The sequence below is a fragment of the Pelodiscus sinensis genome, chromosome 8 (genome assembly GCF_049634645.1).
Source record: "Pelodiscus sinensis isolate JC-2024 chromosome 8, ASM4963464v1, whole genome shotgun sequence".
NCBI lineage: Eukaryota > Metazoa > Chordata > Testudines > Trionychidae > Pelodiscus > Pelodiscus sinensis.
The window spans coordinates 28039576-28058184 of record NC_134718.1 but is presented as its reverse complement, the minus strand read 5'-3'; the positions used below and the strand labels follow the sequence as shown (position 1 = coordinate 28058184).

The 18609-nt window shown below is 40.6% G+C and overlaps 1 protein-coding gene across 8 annotated transcripts in view; it reads right to left on the bottom strand.

Moving 5' to 3' along the window:
• Window positions 1-324: 324 nt before the first annotated feature.
• The window catches only part of MYPN (myopalladin), a 163563-nt gene continuing 145278 nt past the window's right edge, over window positions 325-18609 (bottom strand). For all 8 annotated transcript variants that reach the window (XM_075934920.1, XM_014574681.3, XM_006125268.4 and 5 more), the window contains 2 exons: window positions 17694-17827; window positions 325-7079 (listed from right to left, as the gene is read on the bottom strand). In XM_075934920.1, the coding sequence (XP_075791035.1) occupies window positions 6910-7079; window positions 17694-17827 (304 nt within the window). In that variant the 3' untranslated portion in view covers window positions 325-6909. The remainder of the gene's footprint in view (window positions 7080-17693; window positions 17828-18609) is intronic.

Sequence of the window (18609 nt, the reverse complement as noted above, 5' to 3'; positions counted from 1 at the left end):
GATGTCGGAATAGCAAGCCTGGTATTTCGAAATCTATTTTGAAATAACAGGCTGGTTCAAAAGACGTGGAATAGCTATTTCGGGATACCTCCAGTATGCCGAAATAGCACCGCAGTCTAGATGTATCCCTAGAAAGCACAAGCACAAATTAAAACAAAGGCAATTTTAGCATAAAGATTCACTCACAGTTGAAATGTGTCCAATGAATTTATTTTTTAAAAAGACCACTGTTGTACTTCACAAAATAGCGGCTTACTAAAAACATGGCTAATATACACTTTTCTAATAGCATGTGGATTCCTCCAAATGATTCATGGCCTAATCCTGCCATTATCCTGTCTCCACAGATAACACTGACTGTCAAAAAGAAGCCCTGAGGAGAGCTGGTGTCTGGTTACATGCTTTTGACAACAATTCTCTGAAAATATGTCAACATATGCATGTTGATATGCAACTCTGAAGTATTTATTTAAATGGGATGAGGGACAATATATTATTGAACAGTAACACTTTTTTCTTTTATGTGCATTTAAAATATATTTTAAAATCTCAGTGTTAACTCTTTCTGTTGAGGATGATTTTGGATCATTAGACCAAAAAACTCCATTTAAATCAAGAAAAAAAGTAAACTATAATTTTAAGGTTCAAAGTTAACATTTTCCTATTCAAATTAATAATGAATCATTTGTTCAGTATTTAATTTAATAGATTAAAGTATTTCATTAGCTCCTCCTTTCTATACATGTTCAGGAACCATTTTTAGTGGGTATCAGAGGTCACTTTTCAGAGACTGTTTTAGTGCTTCTGACATCAACAGCAGAACGGAGTTATTTTTTGCAGTGCTTGTATTACTGTTAACAATGGAAAGTAGCATGTATTTACATACTCAGGAAAAGGCTGCACATATTAGCTCGGATTTTCAAAAGTATGTGTCCTATTTTGTCCTCCACACTTGCACACATCAGCCATTCAAAAACTGTCTTCAGTCACTGCTTTCACAGACAAAAAGGTCTGGTCCAGTTCTACTTAACCTGGGCAAGGCTGCTGAGAACTGGAGCTATGGATTTACATGTTTACTATTTTCAATGCAAAGATGCACTTTTCTATAATTCTGAGTCTTAAACAAATACTGTGTCTTGAACAACCCTCTGAAAATCCCTGAACCTGTGTGTTACCCCATGTGAAGCTATAAGGCTGGAAAGGAACCAGAAGTCAAATAAAGCTACAGATGTGTGAATTTGGAAATATTCTATTATTTAACATATAACATTTTAGAGCCAGTACATTTAATTGGTGCAAAATTCTACTTGGTATTCTAATTATTAAATGGACATTTAAGATGATAACGTAATGAACATTCTGGCATTTTTTTTATTGTTGTGGCTTCTACTGACTAAGACAATAGGATATTTTTGTCATGGAAGGTTAAATTATTTTACAATTATAATGTAAAATATTATTACATTGAATTAAATAAAACAAAGCAATGAAATGCTGAGCAAGCTGTTCAGGAAGAAAGCACAATCACGCAATCTCTAATGCTTCTTGACTCCATGGCTGCATCTAGACTGGCATGATTTTACGCAAATACTTTTAACGGAAAAGTTTTTCTGTTAAAAGTATTTGCGCAAGAGAGCGTCTATACTGGCATGTGCCTTTGCGCAAAAGATTTGCTTTTGCGCAAAAGCATCCGTGCCCAGTGTAGATGCTCCCTTGCACAAGAAAGTTCCGATGGCCATTTTAGCTATCGGGCTTTCTTGCGCAAGAAATTAACTTGGCTGTCTACACTGGCCCTCTTGCACAAGAATACTTGAGCAAGCAGGCTTATCCCTGAGTGGAAGCGTTGGAGTATTTGCGCAAGAACCACTGATTTTGTAAGTACAAAGTCAGTATTCTTGAGCAAATACTCACGGCCAGTGTAGACAGGCAGCAAGATTTTGCGCAAAAGCATCTGCTTTTGTGCAAAATATTGCCAGTCTAGACGCAGCCCATATCTTTACATAGAGTCCCAAACGATATCACACAAGTTCAGTGATAATTCACTGTTGCCCTCTGCTGCTTACATAAATCTGCTTATAGGTTTTGCTCAGCTTCTTCAGCAATCACCAGCACATGATATCTTATATCATTTTCTACAAAATGTCTCACAGTCTATAGTAATGCTAATCTGTCTGACTGTCTACACAGTCAGACAGATTAGCATTAAATCTACATCTAAACTTCCTGTTTATATTCCCATTTTGGACTCAGTGTATGCAGAGCAGAAGGATTCTGTAGTAATTAACAAGAGTGGAAATTAATTTCTTAATACTAGGGTGACCATATGTCCTGTTTTGACCAGGACAGTCCGCTTTTTAAACCCTGTCCTGGTCATCCCAACTTTTCTGGCAAAAGTAGGCATTTGTTCCATTTCCTCTTGCCCAGCTTGATTAGGGCAAACAGGACAAATGCCCACTTACTTCAAAGTGGGGTGTGGAGGAGGGTGAGTGGTGATGCCAGCCTTGCATGGGATAAGGGAAGGAAGCGGCAGGGCTCAGGCAAGGGGCAGACATGGCTTGACTTGAGCAGCGATGCCAACTCCAGCTTTGCGCAGGGGGGAGGCAGGGCTCAGGTGTGCAGCTTAGGTCAGCCCCATGGAGGGGAGCTAGACACCACACAATATCCCATTTTCTTTTTGGGAAATATGGTCACACACTTAACAAGTATGAAGCTATTTGATAATGTTCTCAATAGTTTTTTATACAAGTTACTTATACTTGACAAAATTTTGTTGTCTTTCACATAGCAAATTTCCCATTTAAGTGAATAGGTATTTTGTTGGATTGTGGGCAACAGAATTTGATCTACAAAGATTTCTGCAAGTTTAGGATCTGACTGATCTCATTTATACCACGTACATAGAAGTATCTCCATTAACTTCCATGTTCAATGTATGCTGATATGAATGAAATTATAACCCTCATCTAGTAAATAAGAGTAAATGATTATGTTGTCAGTTGCCAGTATTCAACTGGCAGATTTTGGTTTAATCTCTCACAATGGTAGGTATCAGGAACCTCCACTTGAATGACCAGGGATCAACCCTTCCTCCTTTACAACACTTCTAGCAAGTTGTTCAGTAATACCTCCCTCTTCTCCCCTCTGTCAAATTTTATTTTTAAAATTATTAAGTAAACATTGTCATCCATTGAAATAATAAAAATAAAGATCAAATTCTGTCAAGTCTAAAAATATTCAGTAAAGTTCCTGGCAGTGCTCTGTAGCTTGACTATTTCTATTTATATATAGTGCTACAATTTCTATATAATATTATTACATTGAATCAAAATCTTTTCTTCATTTACACCACTGAAATAGTATGAGGGTTCAAAGTTGTAGATGAGAGCAGAATTGGGCCCTTCTTAAAAAAGAAACCCATAAACAGCATTAATTAAATTTACAAAATCCAATTATTTTCTTTTTAGAAACATTATAAAGTGAACATGAATGACTGTGAAAGCTGCCAGACTGACTATTAGCACCACAGACTGAAGATCTATTTATTTAGGTCAAAAATGTTCAAAAGCAGACAATAATTTGCAGAATCTCAATTTGAGGTTGCCCAACTTCAGACGTGTCTGTTTTCAGAGATATTGATACCATCTCCAACTGAAGTCAGTGCTCTATACCAGTGGCTCTCAACCTTTCCAGATGACTGCACCCCTTTAGATATTTTATTTGTCTTGTATACCCCAAGTTCCACCTCACTTAAAAACCACTTGATTACAAAATCAAATGTAAAACTATAAACAATTGTCATAGCACACTATTAGGCCATGTCTACACTACAGATAAGATTGAAGGAGTCACAGTCGATCTTCGGGGTTCGAATTAGCAGGACTGGTGAAGGCAGGCTAATTTGAATTGAGAGGGCACGCCCGTTGATGCCAGTAGTTCTGCTTCTATGAGGAGTAAGGGAAGCTAAAGGGAAAGTGCACTCCCTTTGACTCCCACAGTGTGGAAAGCGCCAAAATTCGAGTTAAGATACTTTGTCTTCAGCTATGCAATTAACGTAGCTGAAGTTACATATCTTAATTTGAACTTATTCCATAGTGTAGACCAGAGGTTACTGAAAAATTGCTTACTTTCACATTTTTACCATATAATTACAAAAGAAGTCAACTAGAATATAAATATTGTACTTATATTTCAGTGTATAGTATATAGAGCAGTATAAACAAGTAATTGTCTATATGATATTTTAGTTTGTACTGACTTCACCAGGGCTTTTTATGTATCCTGTCGGCAAACAGCTAGATAAGTTGATGTACTCCCAGAAGACCTCTGTGAACCCCAAAAGGTACAAGTACCCATGGTTGAAAACCACTGTTATATATTTCTGAAAATCAGGCCAAAGGTGTCTGATATTGGGCACCACAAAATTGAAGCCATTATAATCAGTGCTTCACTGTTGTTGGCCTTAAAGAAGACAGGTGTAACGCAGGCAGCAAAGGTATTTCTACCCTCCCACTAATGTGCCTGTAGGAAACCCAAAGGGCTGTGAGCACATTCATTTTCCATGTCCATTCTTTGCTGCCTGTGATAAGGCAGCAGTTAATAACACTGACTCTGGGTTTTGTGTTTTGGACTCCACTCAGCTAGGAAATACTTCATGACCACATATTTATTTGATCTGAATTCTAGATGGCTCTCAGATAGTAACTCATAGGTTAGATTTGAAAGTGACCCAATAGTGAAAGGCTGTTTATTTCTTTCTTTTTTTAACATACCCAGGACCCCATTAACTCTTATGCTTTTTTATTTTAATATTTAGTACATGACACTTCTAATGTAGGCACATTTATTTGTACTGGTAATTTTTTTTTAAAGCATAGTCTTTCTTTCTTTCTTTCTTTCTTTCTTTCTTTCTTTCTTTCTTTCTTTCTTTCAATTTAATACCTTTAAAAAACCTGTGAAAAACACTGAAGTGCAAAGTAAGCCCCATAAGACCTAAATTACAGCTTCTGTAAATGTGATATTTAAGCCCCTGTATGATTCTAGTTATGACTTGATGGCTGTCTCTGATCAAGTTTAAAGTAGTGGATTAGAACTGCTGAAAATAAAGTTCAAATCATGGAGCTCACCAAGGACTGAAATGTATAGGAAATCATCGTGCATATTCCAAACTTCTAATCAATAAACTCATATAAAAGACAAATATACTGAAAGTGTTTAAGTGTTATTAAATATTCATTGTTAAACAGGTTGAACCACTCTAGTCTGGCACTCTCTGGTCTGGCAACATCCTTGGCATAGCATGATTTTAGTTAGCCAGATGTTCACTTATCATGGGTGTGCCAAGTTTTCCGCGGTCCCATAAAGTTGTTTACAGACACCAGTCTTGGCTCTCAGTGTTCTGTGCTGTTATTTAGCTCTAATTTACCCCTAAATATCTTGTAAGAGCCCAATAAGAAATGGAAGTGTTGGTCATGCTGCTAGATAATATTGATCTCCCATGGTCTGGCAAATTCTTTGGTTCAGCGCTGCTAATGTTCTGAGGATGCTGGACTAGAAAGGTTCAACCTATAGTTTCCGTATAACAGTTCCTGTTTTACCTACTATTTATCAGGGTACAATACTTACTTAAGCTGCTTAGACTAAACACTATGGCTGTGTCTACATTGGCACCCCTTTCCGGAAAAGGGATGCTAATGTAGACTTCGGAATAGCAGGAATAAGAGATCCTCCGGAAAAGGGCTTATTTTCCGGAGAATCACGTCTAGACTGGCGCTTTTCTCCGGCTTATCCTCAAGCCAGAAAAAAGCAGCAGCCATGTAAATGCAAATGCCGCGGGGGATATTTAAATCCCCCGCGGATTTTGCTATTCCGAAGTCTACATTAGCATCCCTTTTCCGGAAAGGGGTGCCAATGTAGACATAGCCTCCGTTTCTTAAATATAATCTTTGTGTGTTTCATATGTATTTTCCCCTCTTTTGATGGTAGGAAATCTACTTGTGATTAAATTTATAAATGAAGAAAGAAATTTTAATTATACCAGGCCACAATTTCTCTTTAGTCAGTTTTACAAATGAGTCATATTATGAGCTTTTTTGTCTGGGCATGTCAAAAACTCAGATGGAAAAAGAGACTTGAATTTGAAAACCATTAAGTTACGAGGTGAATATTCTGTGTGTTTAAAATCAAGAAGTCACTAAAACTAAAAAGGAACAAATATGAAGTATACGTGGAAATATTCAGTAGTTTCAGCTGTGATCTCTACAATATGTGCTTCATACAATATAGGAAGATTAGTTTCATAAGCACACATCTTATATCTTACTGTATAATTCAAAACATCATGTGTACACAAGGCCTGGTGTACACACACACACACACACGCACAAATATAAATATTTACTGTATATAGCTGTCCTTCCGTGAAATACTATGCTTATCTAACCATATCTGGTATGATCATATACAAAAATTATGTTCCAACTTCTTTTCTTTTCCTTATGCAAATACTTTTAGGAGTACATTCAAAGTCACATTCTTTACTCTCTATCACAGTGTCAGTCCTTTCCTTGGCAGAATCTAGTTAAACACCACAAACCCTTAACTTTGCTTGTTATAGGAGCTTAAATCGAAGCACTAACAGTGGTATTGATTTTAAGTGATAAAAATGATGTCTCTTTACTGTGAGATACTCAGAAAAAGACACAGTACTGAACTTTTTGCCCTACACTCTATACCATAATCATCCTGAAGTAAACTACAATGCAAACATCTTGTACAATATGTAACTTGCAGCAGTTCCAGCATCAGAACACTTACTAAAAACAAGTTGCTTGTAAACCTTAAATGTCTTGGCTTGTACCTTTTTTTTCATAGTTCTAGTATTTCTGCAGGTATAATTGGAACTGTGGATTTTTAAAGTTCTTCACTTTCCACGATGTTCTGGGATGGGGATGAAAACAACTTTGGATTTTCAACAGCTGGAAAGGCAGAAAAAATGTCGAGTCCTTGACCAGTGAGGTTTGCATACCGGCTGCCACTGGGTCGAAACTTTATTGGTAATGGAATCTGTTGGTGCCATTGAGCTGAAAAAAACAGAAACAACAAAGAGGAAATAAATCCAATGAAGACAACATTTATTTTAACGTATATTTAAAATACCAATGGAAATTTGCACACCTGTTTCAAAAGTGCTGCTTTCTATGTTTTAGTTGGGACTCTCCCCCACATACGTCTGTTAAAAAAAAACCCTGTTACCAGTGTAACTATTCTCAAGTACAGTGCTTTACAATGAAGCAAAATCCTATTGGAGCCAGTAGGGCTATGTCTAGACTGCAAGCCTCTTTCGAAAGAGGCTTTTTCAAAAGATACTTTCGAAAAAGCCTCTTTCAAAAGAGAGCATCTAGACTGCACGCGGAACTTTCGAAAAAGCAAGCCGCTTTTTCGAAAGAAAGCAGCAGGTGAGTCTGGATGCTCTCTTTCTAAAAAGCCCTGTTTGCTTTCAAGAACGCCTTTTTTTGAAAGAGCACTTTCGAAAAAAGGCGTTCTTCCTCGTGGAATTAGGTTTACCGCCGTCGAAAGAAAAGCCGCGTTCTTTCGATTTAATTTCGAAAGAACACGGCTGCAGTCTAGACGCAGGTGAAGTTTTTTAGAAAAAAGGCTACTTTTTTCGAAAAAACCCCTGAGTCTGGACAAGGCCTAGGTGAAATCCTGGCTTACTGAATTCAACAGCACATTTTTCATTGACTACAATAGGACCAAGATTTCACCCATTGAGCCTACTCATGGTTATAAGCTCTACAGTCAATAGTAAGAGTTTGTGGATCAGCAAATAGAGATCAACAAATCCAGAAAACGCCTTCAAGCAGTGAGTAACTTCCCTTCCCATTAGCATTGGCTGGCGCACGGTTTACACGTCAGGCGCTCCGCGATCCAACAGTCACCAGCCCTGGTGGGAGCCCAGCACGTCAGCTGCTTCTGAGCAGCACGGGAGGCCGGGCACTGGTTCAGCTGCACCAAGTCCCGCCTTAAGGTGCCCCAGTGCAGTTCCCAGGTACGGGGCACAGGGTCGGGGGAGAACGGGGCTCAGATTTCCCTGAAAAGGGGCAGAGGAGCAGGGAGTGAAGTGGGGGTGTCAGGCTGGGAGCCAGGACTCCTGAGTCTTGTCTCACCTCTGCCAGGGGAGTGGTTCTAGGTCTTAGAAAATAAAAACATAAGAACATAAGAATGGCCATACTGGGCCAGACCAAAGGTCCATCTAGCCCAGTATTCTGTCTGCTGACAGTGGCCAGCACCAGGTGCCCCAGAGAGGGTGAACCGAAGACAATGATCAAGCGATTTGTCTCCTGCCATCCCTCTCCAGCCTCTGACAAACAGAGGCCAAAGACACCATTTTATCCCCTGGCTAATAGCCTTTTATGGACCTAACCTCCATGAAATTATCTAGCTTCTCTTTAAACTCTATTAGGGTATGTCTACACTACCCCACTAGTTCGAACTAGCGGGGTAATGTAGGCATACCGCACTTGCAAATGAAGCCCGGGATTTGAATTTCCCGGGCTTCATTTGCATAAGCCGGGCGCCACCATTTTAAAATCCCGGCTAGTTCGAACCCCATGCCGCGCGGCTACATGCGGCACGGAGTAGCTAGTTCGGATTAGGCTTCCTAATCCGAACTAGCTGTACTCCTCATTCCACGAGGAGTACAGCTAGTTCGGATTAGAAGCCTAATCCGAACTAGCTACTCCGTGCCGCGTGTAGCCATGCGGCACGGGGTTCAAACTAGCCGGAATTTAAAAATGGCGGCGCCCGGCTTATGCAAACGAAACCTGGGAAATTCAAATCCCGGGCTTCATTTGCAAGTGCGGTATGCCTACATTACCCTCTAGTTCGAATTAGGAGGGTAGTGTAGACATACCCTTATAGTCCTAGCCTTCACAGCCTCCTCTGGCAAGGAGTTCCACAGGTTGACTACACGCTGTGTGAAGAACTTTCTTTTATTAGTTTTAAACCTGCTACCCATTCATTTCATTTGGTGTCATCTAGTTCTCCTATTTAGAGAACTAATAAATAACTTTTCTTTATCAGCCCTCTCCACACCATTCATGATTTTATAGACCTCTATCATATCCCCCCTCAGTCTCCTCTTTTCTAAACTGAAAAGTCCCAGTCGCTTTAACCTCTCCTCATATGGGACCCGTTCCAAACCCCTAATCATTTTAGTTGCCCTTTTCTGAATCCTTTCCAAAGCCAAAATATCTTTTTTGAGGTGAGGAGACCACATCTGTACACAGTATTCAAGATGTGGGCGTACCATAGTTTTATAAAGGGGCAGTAAGATATTCTAGGTCTATTTTCTATCCCTTTCCTAATAATTCCTAGCATCCTATTTGCCTTTTTGACTGCCGCTGCATACTGTGTGGAAGTTTTCAGAGAACTGTCCACGATAACTCCAAGATCTCTTTCCTGATTTGTCGTAGCCAAATTAGCCCCCATGATACTGTACGTATAGTTGGGGTTATTTTTCCCGATGTGCATTACTTTACACTTATCCACATTAAATTTCATTTGCCATTTTGTTGCCCAATCACTCAGTTTGGTGAGATCTTCTTGGAGTCCCTCACAGTCTGCTTCTGTCTTGACTGTCCTAAACAGTTTGGTATCATCTGCAAACTTTACCACCTCACTGCTTACCTCTTTCTCCAGATCTTTTATGAATAAGTTGAAAAGGATTGGTTCCAGGACTGACCCTTGGGGGACACCACTAGTTACCCCTCTCCATTCTGAAAATTTACCATTTATTCCTACCCTTTGTTTCCTGTCTTTTAACCAGTTCTCAATCCAAAAAAGGACCTTCCCTCTTATCCCATGGCCATGTAATTTACACAAGAGCCTTTGGTGAGGGACCTTGTCAAAGGCTTTCGGAAAATCTAAGTATAGTATATCTACTGGATCCCCCTTGTCCGCATGTTTGTTAACCCCTTCAAAGAACTCTAATAGATTAGTAAGACAGGATTTCCCTTTACAGAAACCATGTTGACTTTCGTCCAACAATTTTTCTTCTACATGCTTCACAATTTTATTCTTTACTATTGTTTTGACTAATTTGCCCAGTACTGAAGTTAGACTTTTTAACATGAATGACAGTTCAGATATCAGACAAAACAGATATCAGACAAGATCACAAAGAGAAAACAGTTTCTTGCCACTTTAACCAGAAAGGACACTCTCTAAATGACTTAGCCACCTGCATTCTGCTACAAAGACCTTTTACATCTGCACTTGAAAGGGAATCCTCTGAACTGTCATTCATGTTAAAATTCGACACTTGCCAACAAGGACTTAACAAGAATTTGAACTTTCTCACCCATTACCAAGACAGTTTCCCCAATTATCACCTGTAATACCATTAACTCACAAACATCCCACTCTCCCTACCTTTAATATCAGCAATTCACAGACACTTACCTTCCTTCCTCCCCCTTCCCACCCCCCCACCCCCGCATCCCCCTTCTGTTCTGCAATGTGATTTGTCCTTTTCATATTTGTTCATTTTTTTTAATTGTATCCTTTGGTATATATGGTTGTGACTACTTTCTTCCACTATTTGATCTGAGGAAGTGGGTCTGGCCCACGAAAGCTCATCATCTAATAAACCATCTTGTTAGTCTTTAAAGTGCTACATTGTCCTGCATTTTGCTTCAACTACCCAAGACTAACACGGCTACATTTCTATCACTACTCTTCATTTTTGTGTAATTCCCCTTTTTGAAATTAAATGCCAGGGTGCTGGACTGCTGAGATGTTGTTCCTACCACAGGAATGTTGAATGTTATTATATTATGGTCACTATTCCCAAGCGGTCCTGTAACGGTTATATCCTGGACCTGATCCTGCGCTCCACTCAGGACTAAATCGAGAATTGCCTCTCCCCTTGTGGGTTCCTGCACCAGCTGCTCCAAGAAGCAGTCATTTAAGCCATTGAGAAATTTTATCTCCGCTTCTCTTCCTGAGGTGACATGTATCCAGTCAATATGGGGGTAATTAAAATCCCCCATTATTATAGAGTTCTTTATTTTGGTAGCCTCTCTAATCTCCCTCAGCATTTCAATGTCAGGTGAATCGGTAATATATCCCTACTGGTCGGTAGGTAGGTGGTCGGTAATATATCCCTACTGCTAATTTCTTATTATTGGAGCATGGAATTACTATCCATAGCGATTCTATTGAACATGTTGATTCACTTAATATTTTTATTTCATTTGATTCTACATTATCTTTCACATACAGTGCCACTCCGCCACCCACACGGCCTGCTCTATCCTTTCGATATATTTTATATCCCGGTATGATTGTCTTAGGAGTATTTGATTAGATCTGGGAGTCTGGGAGCTACAATCCGTAGGTTTTATGGGTTGGGATCCAGGCCCTTAGCCTGTTGAAGTCATAGTTTCCCCTCCAAAAACTGGAGCCCATGCTGCTGAGCTGCCTGTGCCAAGTGCTTTGAATGCGCTACACAAACCAAGGGGACAAGGCAGTGACTGTGGCTTCTTGCAAAAGAAGTTTTAGTAAACTAAAATTAATTAAGAACTACTTTCGAGCATCCATGGGTCAGGAGAGACTATGAAATATGCCCATCTTATCAATAGAGGTAGTGAATAATATTAATTTCAATGCAGATATTGATGAGTTTGCCTAGTTAAAAGCGTGCAAAGTACAATTATAAACAAATACCTAATAGTACTTGACATGGTGATATTTTATAATTATATGTATATATGTATTAATTGATTGTTTATGCAGAACTCATAACTACAATAAATAAACATTGTGTTGTTGTTGTTGTTATTATTATTATTATTATTATTATTATTATTATTTATGTATTTTCCCTTTTCTAAGAAATAACTACTATGAATATATACATATGAGGGGGTGCAAATTTATATTCCTGCCTCAGGCACAAAATTAGCTAGCTATGGCACTGGGGAGTTCTATTACACAAGAGTAGAATCCTTTATCCCTTTTGTGTACTGAACTTCAACTCTAACCTTCTTTAAGGTTCAGACTGATTTAGATAAACAGCCTTTTCTTTCTACCAATCACCAACAGAGTTCCTCCCTTCTATTGATTATAAAAGTCATCTGAAGAAGGGGGTTATGCTCACAAAATCTCATGATACCATCTACATGTTTTGTTATTCTTTATGGTGCTACTAAACTATTCATTGTTTTTTTAGTTTTTCTAGTTACAGACTAACTTGACTACCCCTCCGAAGTTTTTCTACTCATGCTATAGTCAACCTAAATTTTTTTACATAGTTTCTCTTACTTGGACCACCTAAACAATTTATTTCTTTTCTTGTGGTTTGCACTCTTTAGGTGTGAGCTATTTATATCTCTTTCGCAATTTGGGAAGCTTTCGATATGTTTATTTAAATTTTTTAAAAGATGTCAATCTCTGCGGCTCCCTATGTCTATCAGCTAGTATTAGTAAAAATATAACATGCAATATTCCATAAGGCCACTTTGTGGCAGAAACTAACAAGGATGTGGATTGATTCCATGGCACTGACAGCCTTTTTTTTCAGTCAGTCTAGTAATTCCTTTTAAAGTATAGATTAAAATGATTAAAAATTCTCATCTTGTGGCTAAGCTAAATTCTCAGCTACAGATCTATAAAGTGTATATGAGCTATCTTATTACACTCCTTAGGGCATTTTAATACCTTACTAGATACACATAATGGCTACTACAGAAAGTGTTCACTTTTGTCTAGTGGTTCATAGCTGCTGAATATAATAGTTTCAGGATGAGTGTTCTACACAAGATGAAATATGCATGATGGCTCTACAGGCTCTTTTGGAAGCATACAAAGTGGCTGATAAATCAAATGAAATGCTCATCTATCTACTTGTAAAAAGACTACGAGTGAACAGAACAAATTCCAGAAAGACCAGAATTTGGATCTAATTTTACATTCAAGTTTTTATTTTTTAACTAGACAAACTGAACAAATGTACAACATATGGACGTGGAGGAAAAGAGTGGATTACTGCAATGGTAAAGAATAAATGAGCCTTTTAGCATTGGACAGATTGATTGGATTTCCAAAGTTGTTCAGGGGCCTAATCAGTTTTTTGAAAAATTGCTATGGATATCTAGTAGTTGCATCCCTGTCATCTTTTACTGGACATTTTCATAAAGCCAAGATAGGCATTTTTTGATGCAGAAAGAGCTCTGATAGAAAGATATATCCATTTATTCAGTTTCTTCCTTTGGCTCTCAAATTGTTCTAGCTGCTGAACTGCATAATTTTCATTTCTCTAACTGGAAAACTGACAAATAAAATCTGAGAGGTGTAGACAATGGAGATAAGAGTCATGCAGGGAGGTTGTTGAATCTCCATCACTGAAGATTTTTAAGAGCAAGTTAAACAAACACCTATCAAGGATGGTCTGGATAAGGGGTAAGCAATAAAATGGGGATGGTACACTAAGGGTACGTCTAGACTACATGGCTCCGTCGACGGAGCTATGTAAAATAGAATACTCGGCATAGTCAAAGAAGCGGGGATTTAAATAATCCCCACTTCATTAAAATAAAAATGGCCACCGTGCTGTGCTGACGATCAGCTGGTCCGGCACAGTGCGACAGTCTAGACGTGGCGCAGTCGGCAAGGGAAGCCTTTGTCGACCACTCCAGTAAACCTTGTTTCACAAGGCATACCGGAGTGGTTGACAAAGGCTTCCTTTGTCGACCGCGCCACGTGTAGACTGCAGCGCTGTGCCAGATCAGCTGATCATCGGCACAGTGCAGTGGCCATTTTTATTTTAATGAAGCGGGGATTATTTAAATCCCCGCTTTTTTGACTATGCTGAGTAAACTATTTTACATGGCTCTGTCGACGGAGCCATGTAGTCTAGACGTACCCTAAAGTGAGCCCCTTACAGGTTACCGCTGTGTTTACCTGTGCTTCTGTAAATATGGGCAACTGTAGCTCCTATTGGCTGTGGATCTCTGTTCCTGGCCAATAGTTTCCGCGGGAAGTGGTGTGGACCAGGAAACTGCTTCCGACAGGTCCCCTTGGCTAGGAATGGTCATCTTTGGCCAATAGGAGCTGCAATTGCCTGTGTCTGTGGAAGTGCAGGTAAATATAGCTGGTATTTGCCCACTGCTGGTCTAGAGATGGTGCTTATTCCTGCCATGAATGCAGGGAACTGGACTTGGTGATCTCTCAAGTTTCCTTCCAGGCCTATGATTTTATTTAATTATATGTATAACAAGTAACCTTATGGTTCCAAAACCCGGTTCTCTATGAAATTTCTCTCCATAAATACATAGCTTAGAAACCTTTAGGCTGTGTCTACATTGGCAAGATTTAGTGCAAAAGCAAGTGCTTTTGCGCAAAATCTTGCCGCCTGTCTACACTGGCTGCGAGTATTTGCGCAAGAACACTGACGTTCTACTGCCGTGGTCACCAACTGGTCGATCGCGAGAAGCCCCACTACCTACCTACCTCTAGTGTAGTGCCGGCTTCCCGCATGGTGGATGGAAGTCCTTTCTGAAGCCCGCGTCACTTCTGGGGATTCCGGAAATGCGCGGGCTGCTCCCCTCCCACAGCTCTGTTGCGTGCTGGGGGAGGGGGTGTTGGCCCTGAAGGAGGAGTGCGGAGGCTTGCCTGCGTCGCCGGCACCAGAGGGGTGAGTTGAGCGCAGGGGTTTCCCTGCGCCACGGGAGCGGGGGTCGGCCCTGGGGTTTGGCTGTGCTGTGGGAGGGGAGGCAGTTGGCTGGGCCGGGCCGGGCCGGGCCATGACGCGATGTGGGAGGGGGGTTTGGCCCTGGGGTAGGCGCACGCGGGGGTTGGTTGTGCTGCGGGAGGAGAGGGGAAGGGGGGGATGGGCTGGTCTGCGCTGTGGAAGGGGGGTTGGCCCTGGGGCAGGTATGCGCAGGGTTTCTCTGCTTCACTCTGGGGGGGGGGGGGAGAAGCCTGAGAGGAGGCAGATGCAGGGGTCTCTCTGCTGCCACCAGCACCCTGTCTCCTCTCCCCACTCTCCTCTCCTCAGACCCCACTCCCCTGTCCCCAGCTACAGAACTCTGTCCCCATTCCCGTCCCCACTCCCTGAACTCTGTCCCCACTGGCACCCTGTCCCCTGCTGCAGAACTCTGTCCTCTGTCCTCCCAGCACCCTGTTCCCTCTCCCCTACCCCTGGCTGCAGAACTCTGTCCCCACAAAATTTATAATTATAAATGCTTCATTTTACATTTAAATAGCATGAATAAAACCCAGACCATTTATTTCATAACTATAAACACATGATTTTAATTTTATATAGTGCATAATTTTAAAATAAACTGTTTATCAGAGTGTGTAAGTAAGGGCTGGGGATAGCAAGTGATGGACAGGAGGAGAATAGAGAGGGTGGGGCTTCAAGGAAGGGGCGGGGCGGTAGATCTTCGCCTGTTCTGAGATTTAAAAAGTGATCTTCAGTGTAAAAAGGTTGGAGACCACTGTTCTACTGTATGAAATCAGTGCTTCTTGCACAAATACTCTGACGCTCCCGCTCAGGGATAAGTCCTCTTGCGCAAGTGTTCTTGAGCAAGAGGCCAGTGTAGACAGGTAACATCAATTTCTTCGCAAGAAAGCCCAATGGCTAATATGGCCATCGGAGCTTTCTTGTGCAAGAGAGCATCTACACTGGCATGGATGCTTTTGCGCAAAAGCAAATCTTTTGCGCAAAGGCACATGCCAGTATAGACGGTCTCTTACTCTTACTCAAATACTCTAACGCAAAAACTCTTGCGTTTAGAGTAGTTGCGCTAAATCTTGCCAGTCTAGACGTAGCCCTAATGTTTATGCTGGTAATTGCTTATATTTTTGCTGATTCTGTTTCCAAATGAAGTCAGTGGAAACAGTGCATCTGGCTTGTTTTTTTCTCTCTGTATTGTTTACTGCACATCTTGCAATAAGAACTAACAAAAGTTTTGTTCTGAAGTCATTTATTAAATTGCATGTGACATTGTTTATTAAAGAGTATGTATATCAGGTCATTAATTAAGATGCAACGAGACATTTACTTTTCATATAAAATGTCACATTTACATTGCTATTATGAAATTACACTATAAATGAATTAGCTGAAAAACAAATAAAATGGCATATTAGGGTACAACATGTGGACTAGTCTGTCTGTTTATCCTGGTGCAAGAGGTGACGCATAGTTCTGCTTCCTCAAGAGGAACTGATTATTATTATTTATTTGTATTGTGGTAGTGCTTATAGTCCCCAAGAGAAATCAGGGGTCCACTGTAACTAGGCACTGCATAAAAACATAGTAAGAGAAGTCTCTGTGCCAAAGATTTTTATAGTCAATGTCAATGTCGCGAGGCGAGCACTCACCCCCTAAGGCACCTCCAGTTGGTCATCCTGGGAATTAGCACTTCAGTCCTGGAGCCCTTCCTGCCCTGGTGCCCTTTCTTCCTAGTACTGTCCTAGGTCAGTGCCCCTGCACTCTAGGGTCCTTCCCTCCCAGGAAACCTCTAATTCCCCTCTACCCACCTTGCCTCAGTGTCCCACTGGCAGTCATCATCTAGCTCCTTATCTCAGGCACAAACTGCAGCCTGAAATGGCCACTCATCATTGGCATGGGGGTGTGGACCTGCTGCCTTTGCCTATCCTGGCTGCCTCCTGCAGCCCTGCTAGCCTCAGGCCTGCCTTTTCCCAACAATGCTCTGTCTAAGGAAGCCTCCAACTTCCCTGGCAACCAGGTTCCTTCTGATCCACAGTTAGAGTAAGAGTGTCTGTCTCCTTCCCTCTAGGAGCCCTAATATACCTCCAGCTGGGCCCTAACTGGCCTCATCTGCCTCATCTGCAGGCTACATTCTCTCAGCCTTCTCCCAGGGCTGGGCTTTGGCCCTTTAAGATGCCCCGTCACAGTCAAAATAAACAGGACAGAGAAACTATTATCACCATTTTATAGTTGGGCAACTGAGGGTGTGTCTAGACTATAGGGTTTTTTCAAAAAAAGTAGCCTTTTTTCGAAAAAACTTCCCCTTTGTCTAGACTGCTGCCGCATTCTTTTGAAAGTAAATCGAAAGAACGCAGCAGTTTTTTCGACTGTGGAAAACCTCATTTTACAAGGAAGAATGCCTTTTTTCGAAAGCGCTCTTTCGAAAAAAGGCGCTATGTAATGCAAGCTGTGCTTTTTCAAAAGAGAGCATCCAGACTGCCTGGGTGCTTGCTTTTTCGAAAGTACTGGTTGTAGTCTAGATGTTCTTTTTCAAAAGAGGCTTTTTCAAAAGTATCTTTCAAAAAAGCCTCTTTTGAAAGAGGCTTGCAGTCTAGACGTAGCCTGAGGAATAGACTGTTTGAGTGATTTGCCCAAGTCACAGAGGCTGTGATAGGGCTGGGAAGTGAACTAAGATCTCCTGAGTTTGGTGAACAGCTCATGCTCTACCTCTCACTTGAGCCCAAGCTGTGATGCAAAGGTGCTAATATGACCATGCATGGTGTGTGTGTGTTACTTACTTCTATCTGTGGCTATATTAGTCTGAGGGCATACTCTGACCCTAAGCTAATAATGGGTATATTTAATTCCCATTAATGTCAATGAAAAGACTACCATTTATTTAGTCAGGAACTGCAAAGAGTATAATGAGTTTTGCTTTGTTTTACTTAATAGTCAATAATAGGACACTTACCATATATATCAAGTCTAGCAGTGCATGAAACAATGCCAGCTTCATTTTTTGCAGACAGTGTGTACCAACCAGCATCTACTTTTTTGGCAGGCTGAATCAAAAGGCAGACATATCCTGTTGTGTCTTGATGCATGCTGTTAAAAGAAGTGTGCAATTAGCATTTCTCAAGTGTGCATCTGCTGTTTAGGTTGACCATCACGTAGATTAAATACTAAACCTTATAGAGTGCAGCTTTACTCTGAGGGACTGTCTAAAAGCAGTAACTTCAAACTCAACACTTGTGCTTCTTGCATGTTCTTAGAATCTGAGCTGTTTAGTGATTCAAACATGTGTTTACACCTCTCAGCCCTGAAGAGCTAAGAGAGAGAGTGAGGTAGATTCTATTCCTTCCTATGCATCAGCAATACAATTGTTAGCAAGTTCCAATTAGTTATTCCTGTGCAAACCATTAAAACAATTATAAAGTTTTTATGTTTCTAATGCAGAAACTGAAGATGCAATATATGAAATGCCAGTTAAACTATAATATTAATATTGAAAGAGAACATTCATATAAAAATAGTAATTAGAGCAAGTTGGAAAATTCACTGTAAAATGGTTTTCTGTTGGAAAATGCAGATTTATTAAAATTGAAATGTTCCAGATTGAATTACTGATTTCAACAAAATCCCAGTGGAAACCTGCCTGATTTCCTGCTAGCTTGTCCACCTATTCAGATCCTCAGCAGTTCACAAGGTGGGATGTCATGGACTGGGATGAGTATGGTCTCTGGGCTACTCTCCTCTCATTACCCACTCCCTGCCATCCTCTGCTATTATCAGCCAGAGCATTCCCCTTCTCCCAGCAACATCAGTGGCAGACAGGAAAAGCACAGATAGGCAGCAAAGATGCTGGTACATTCCTAAATGGGAATATT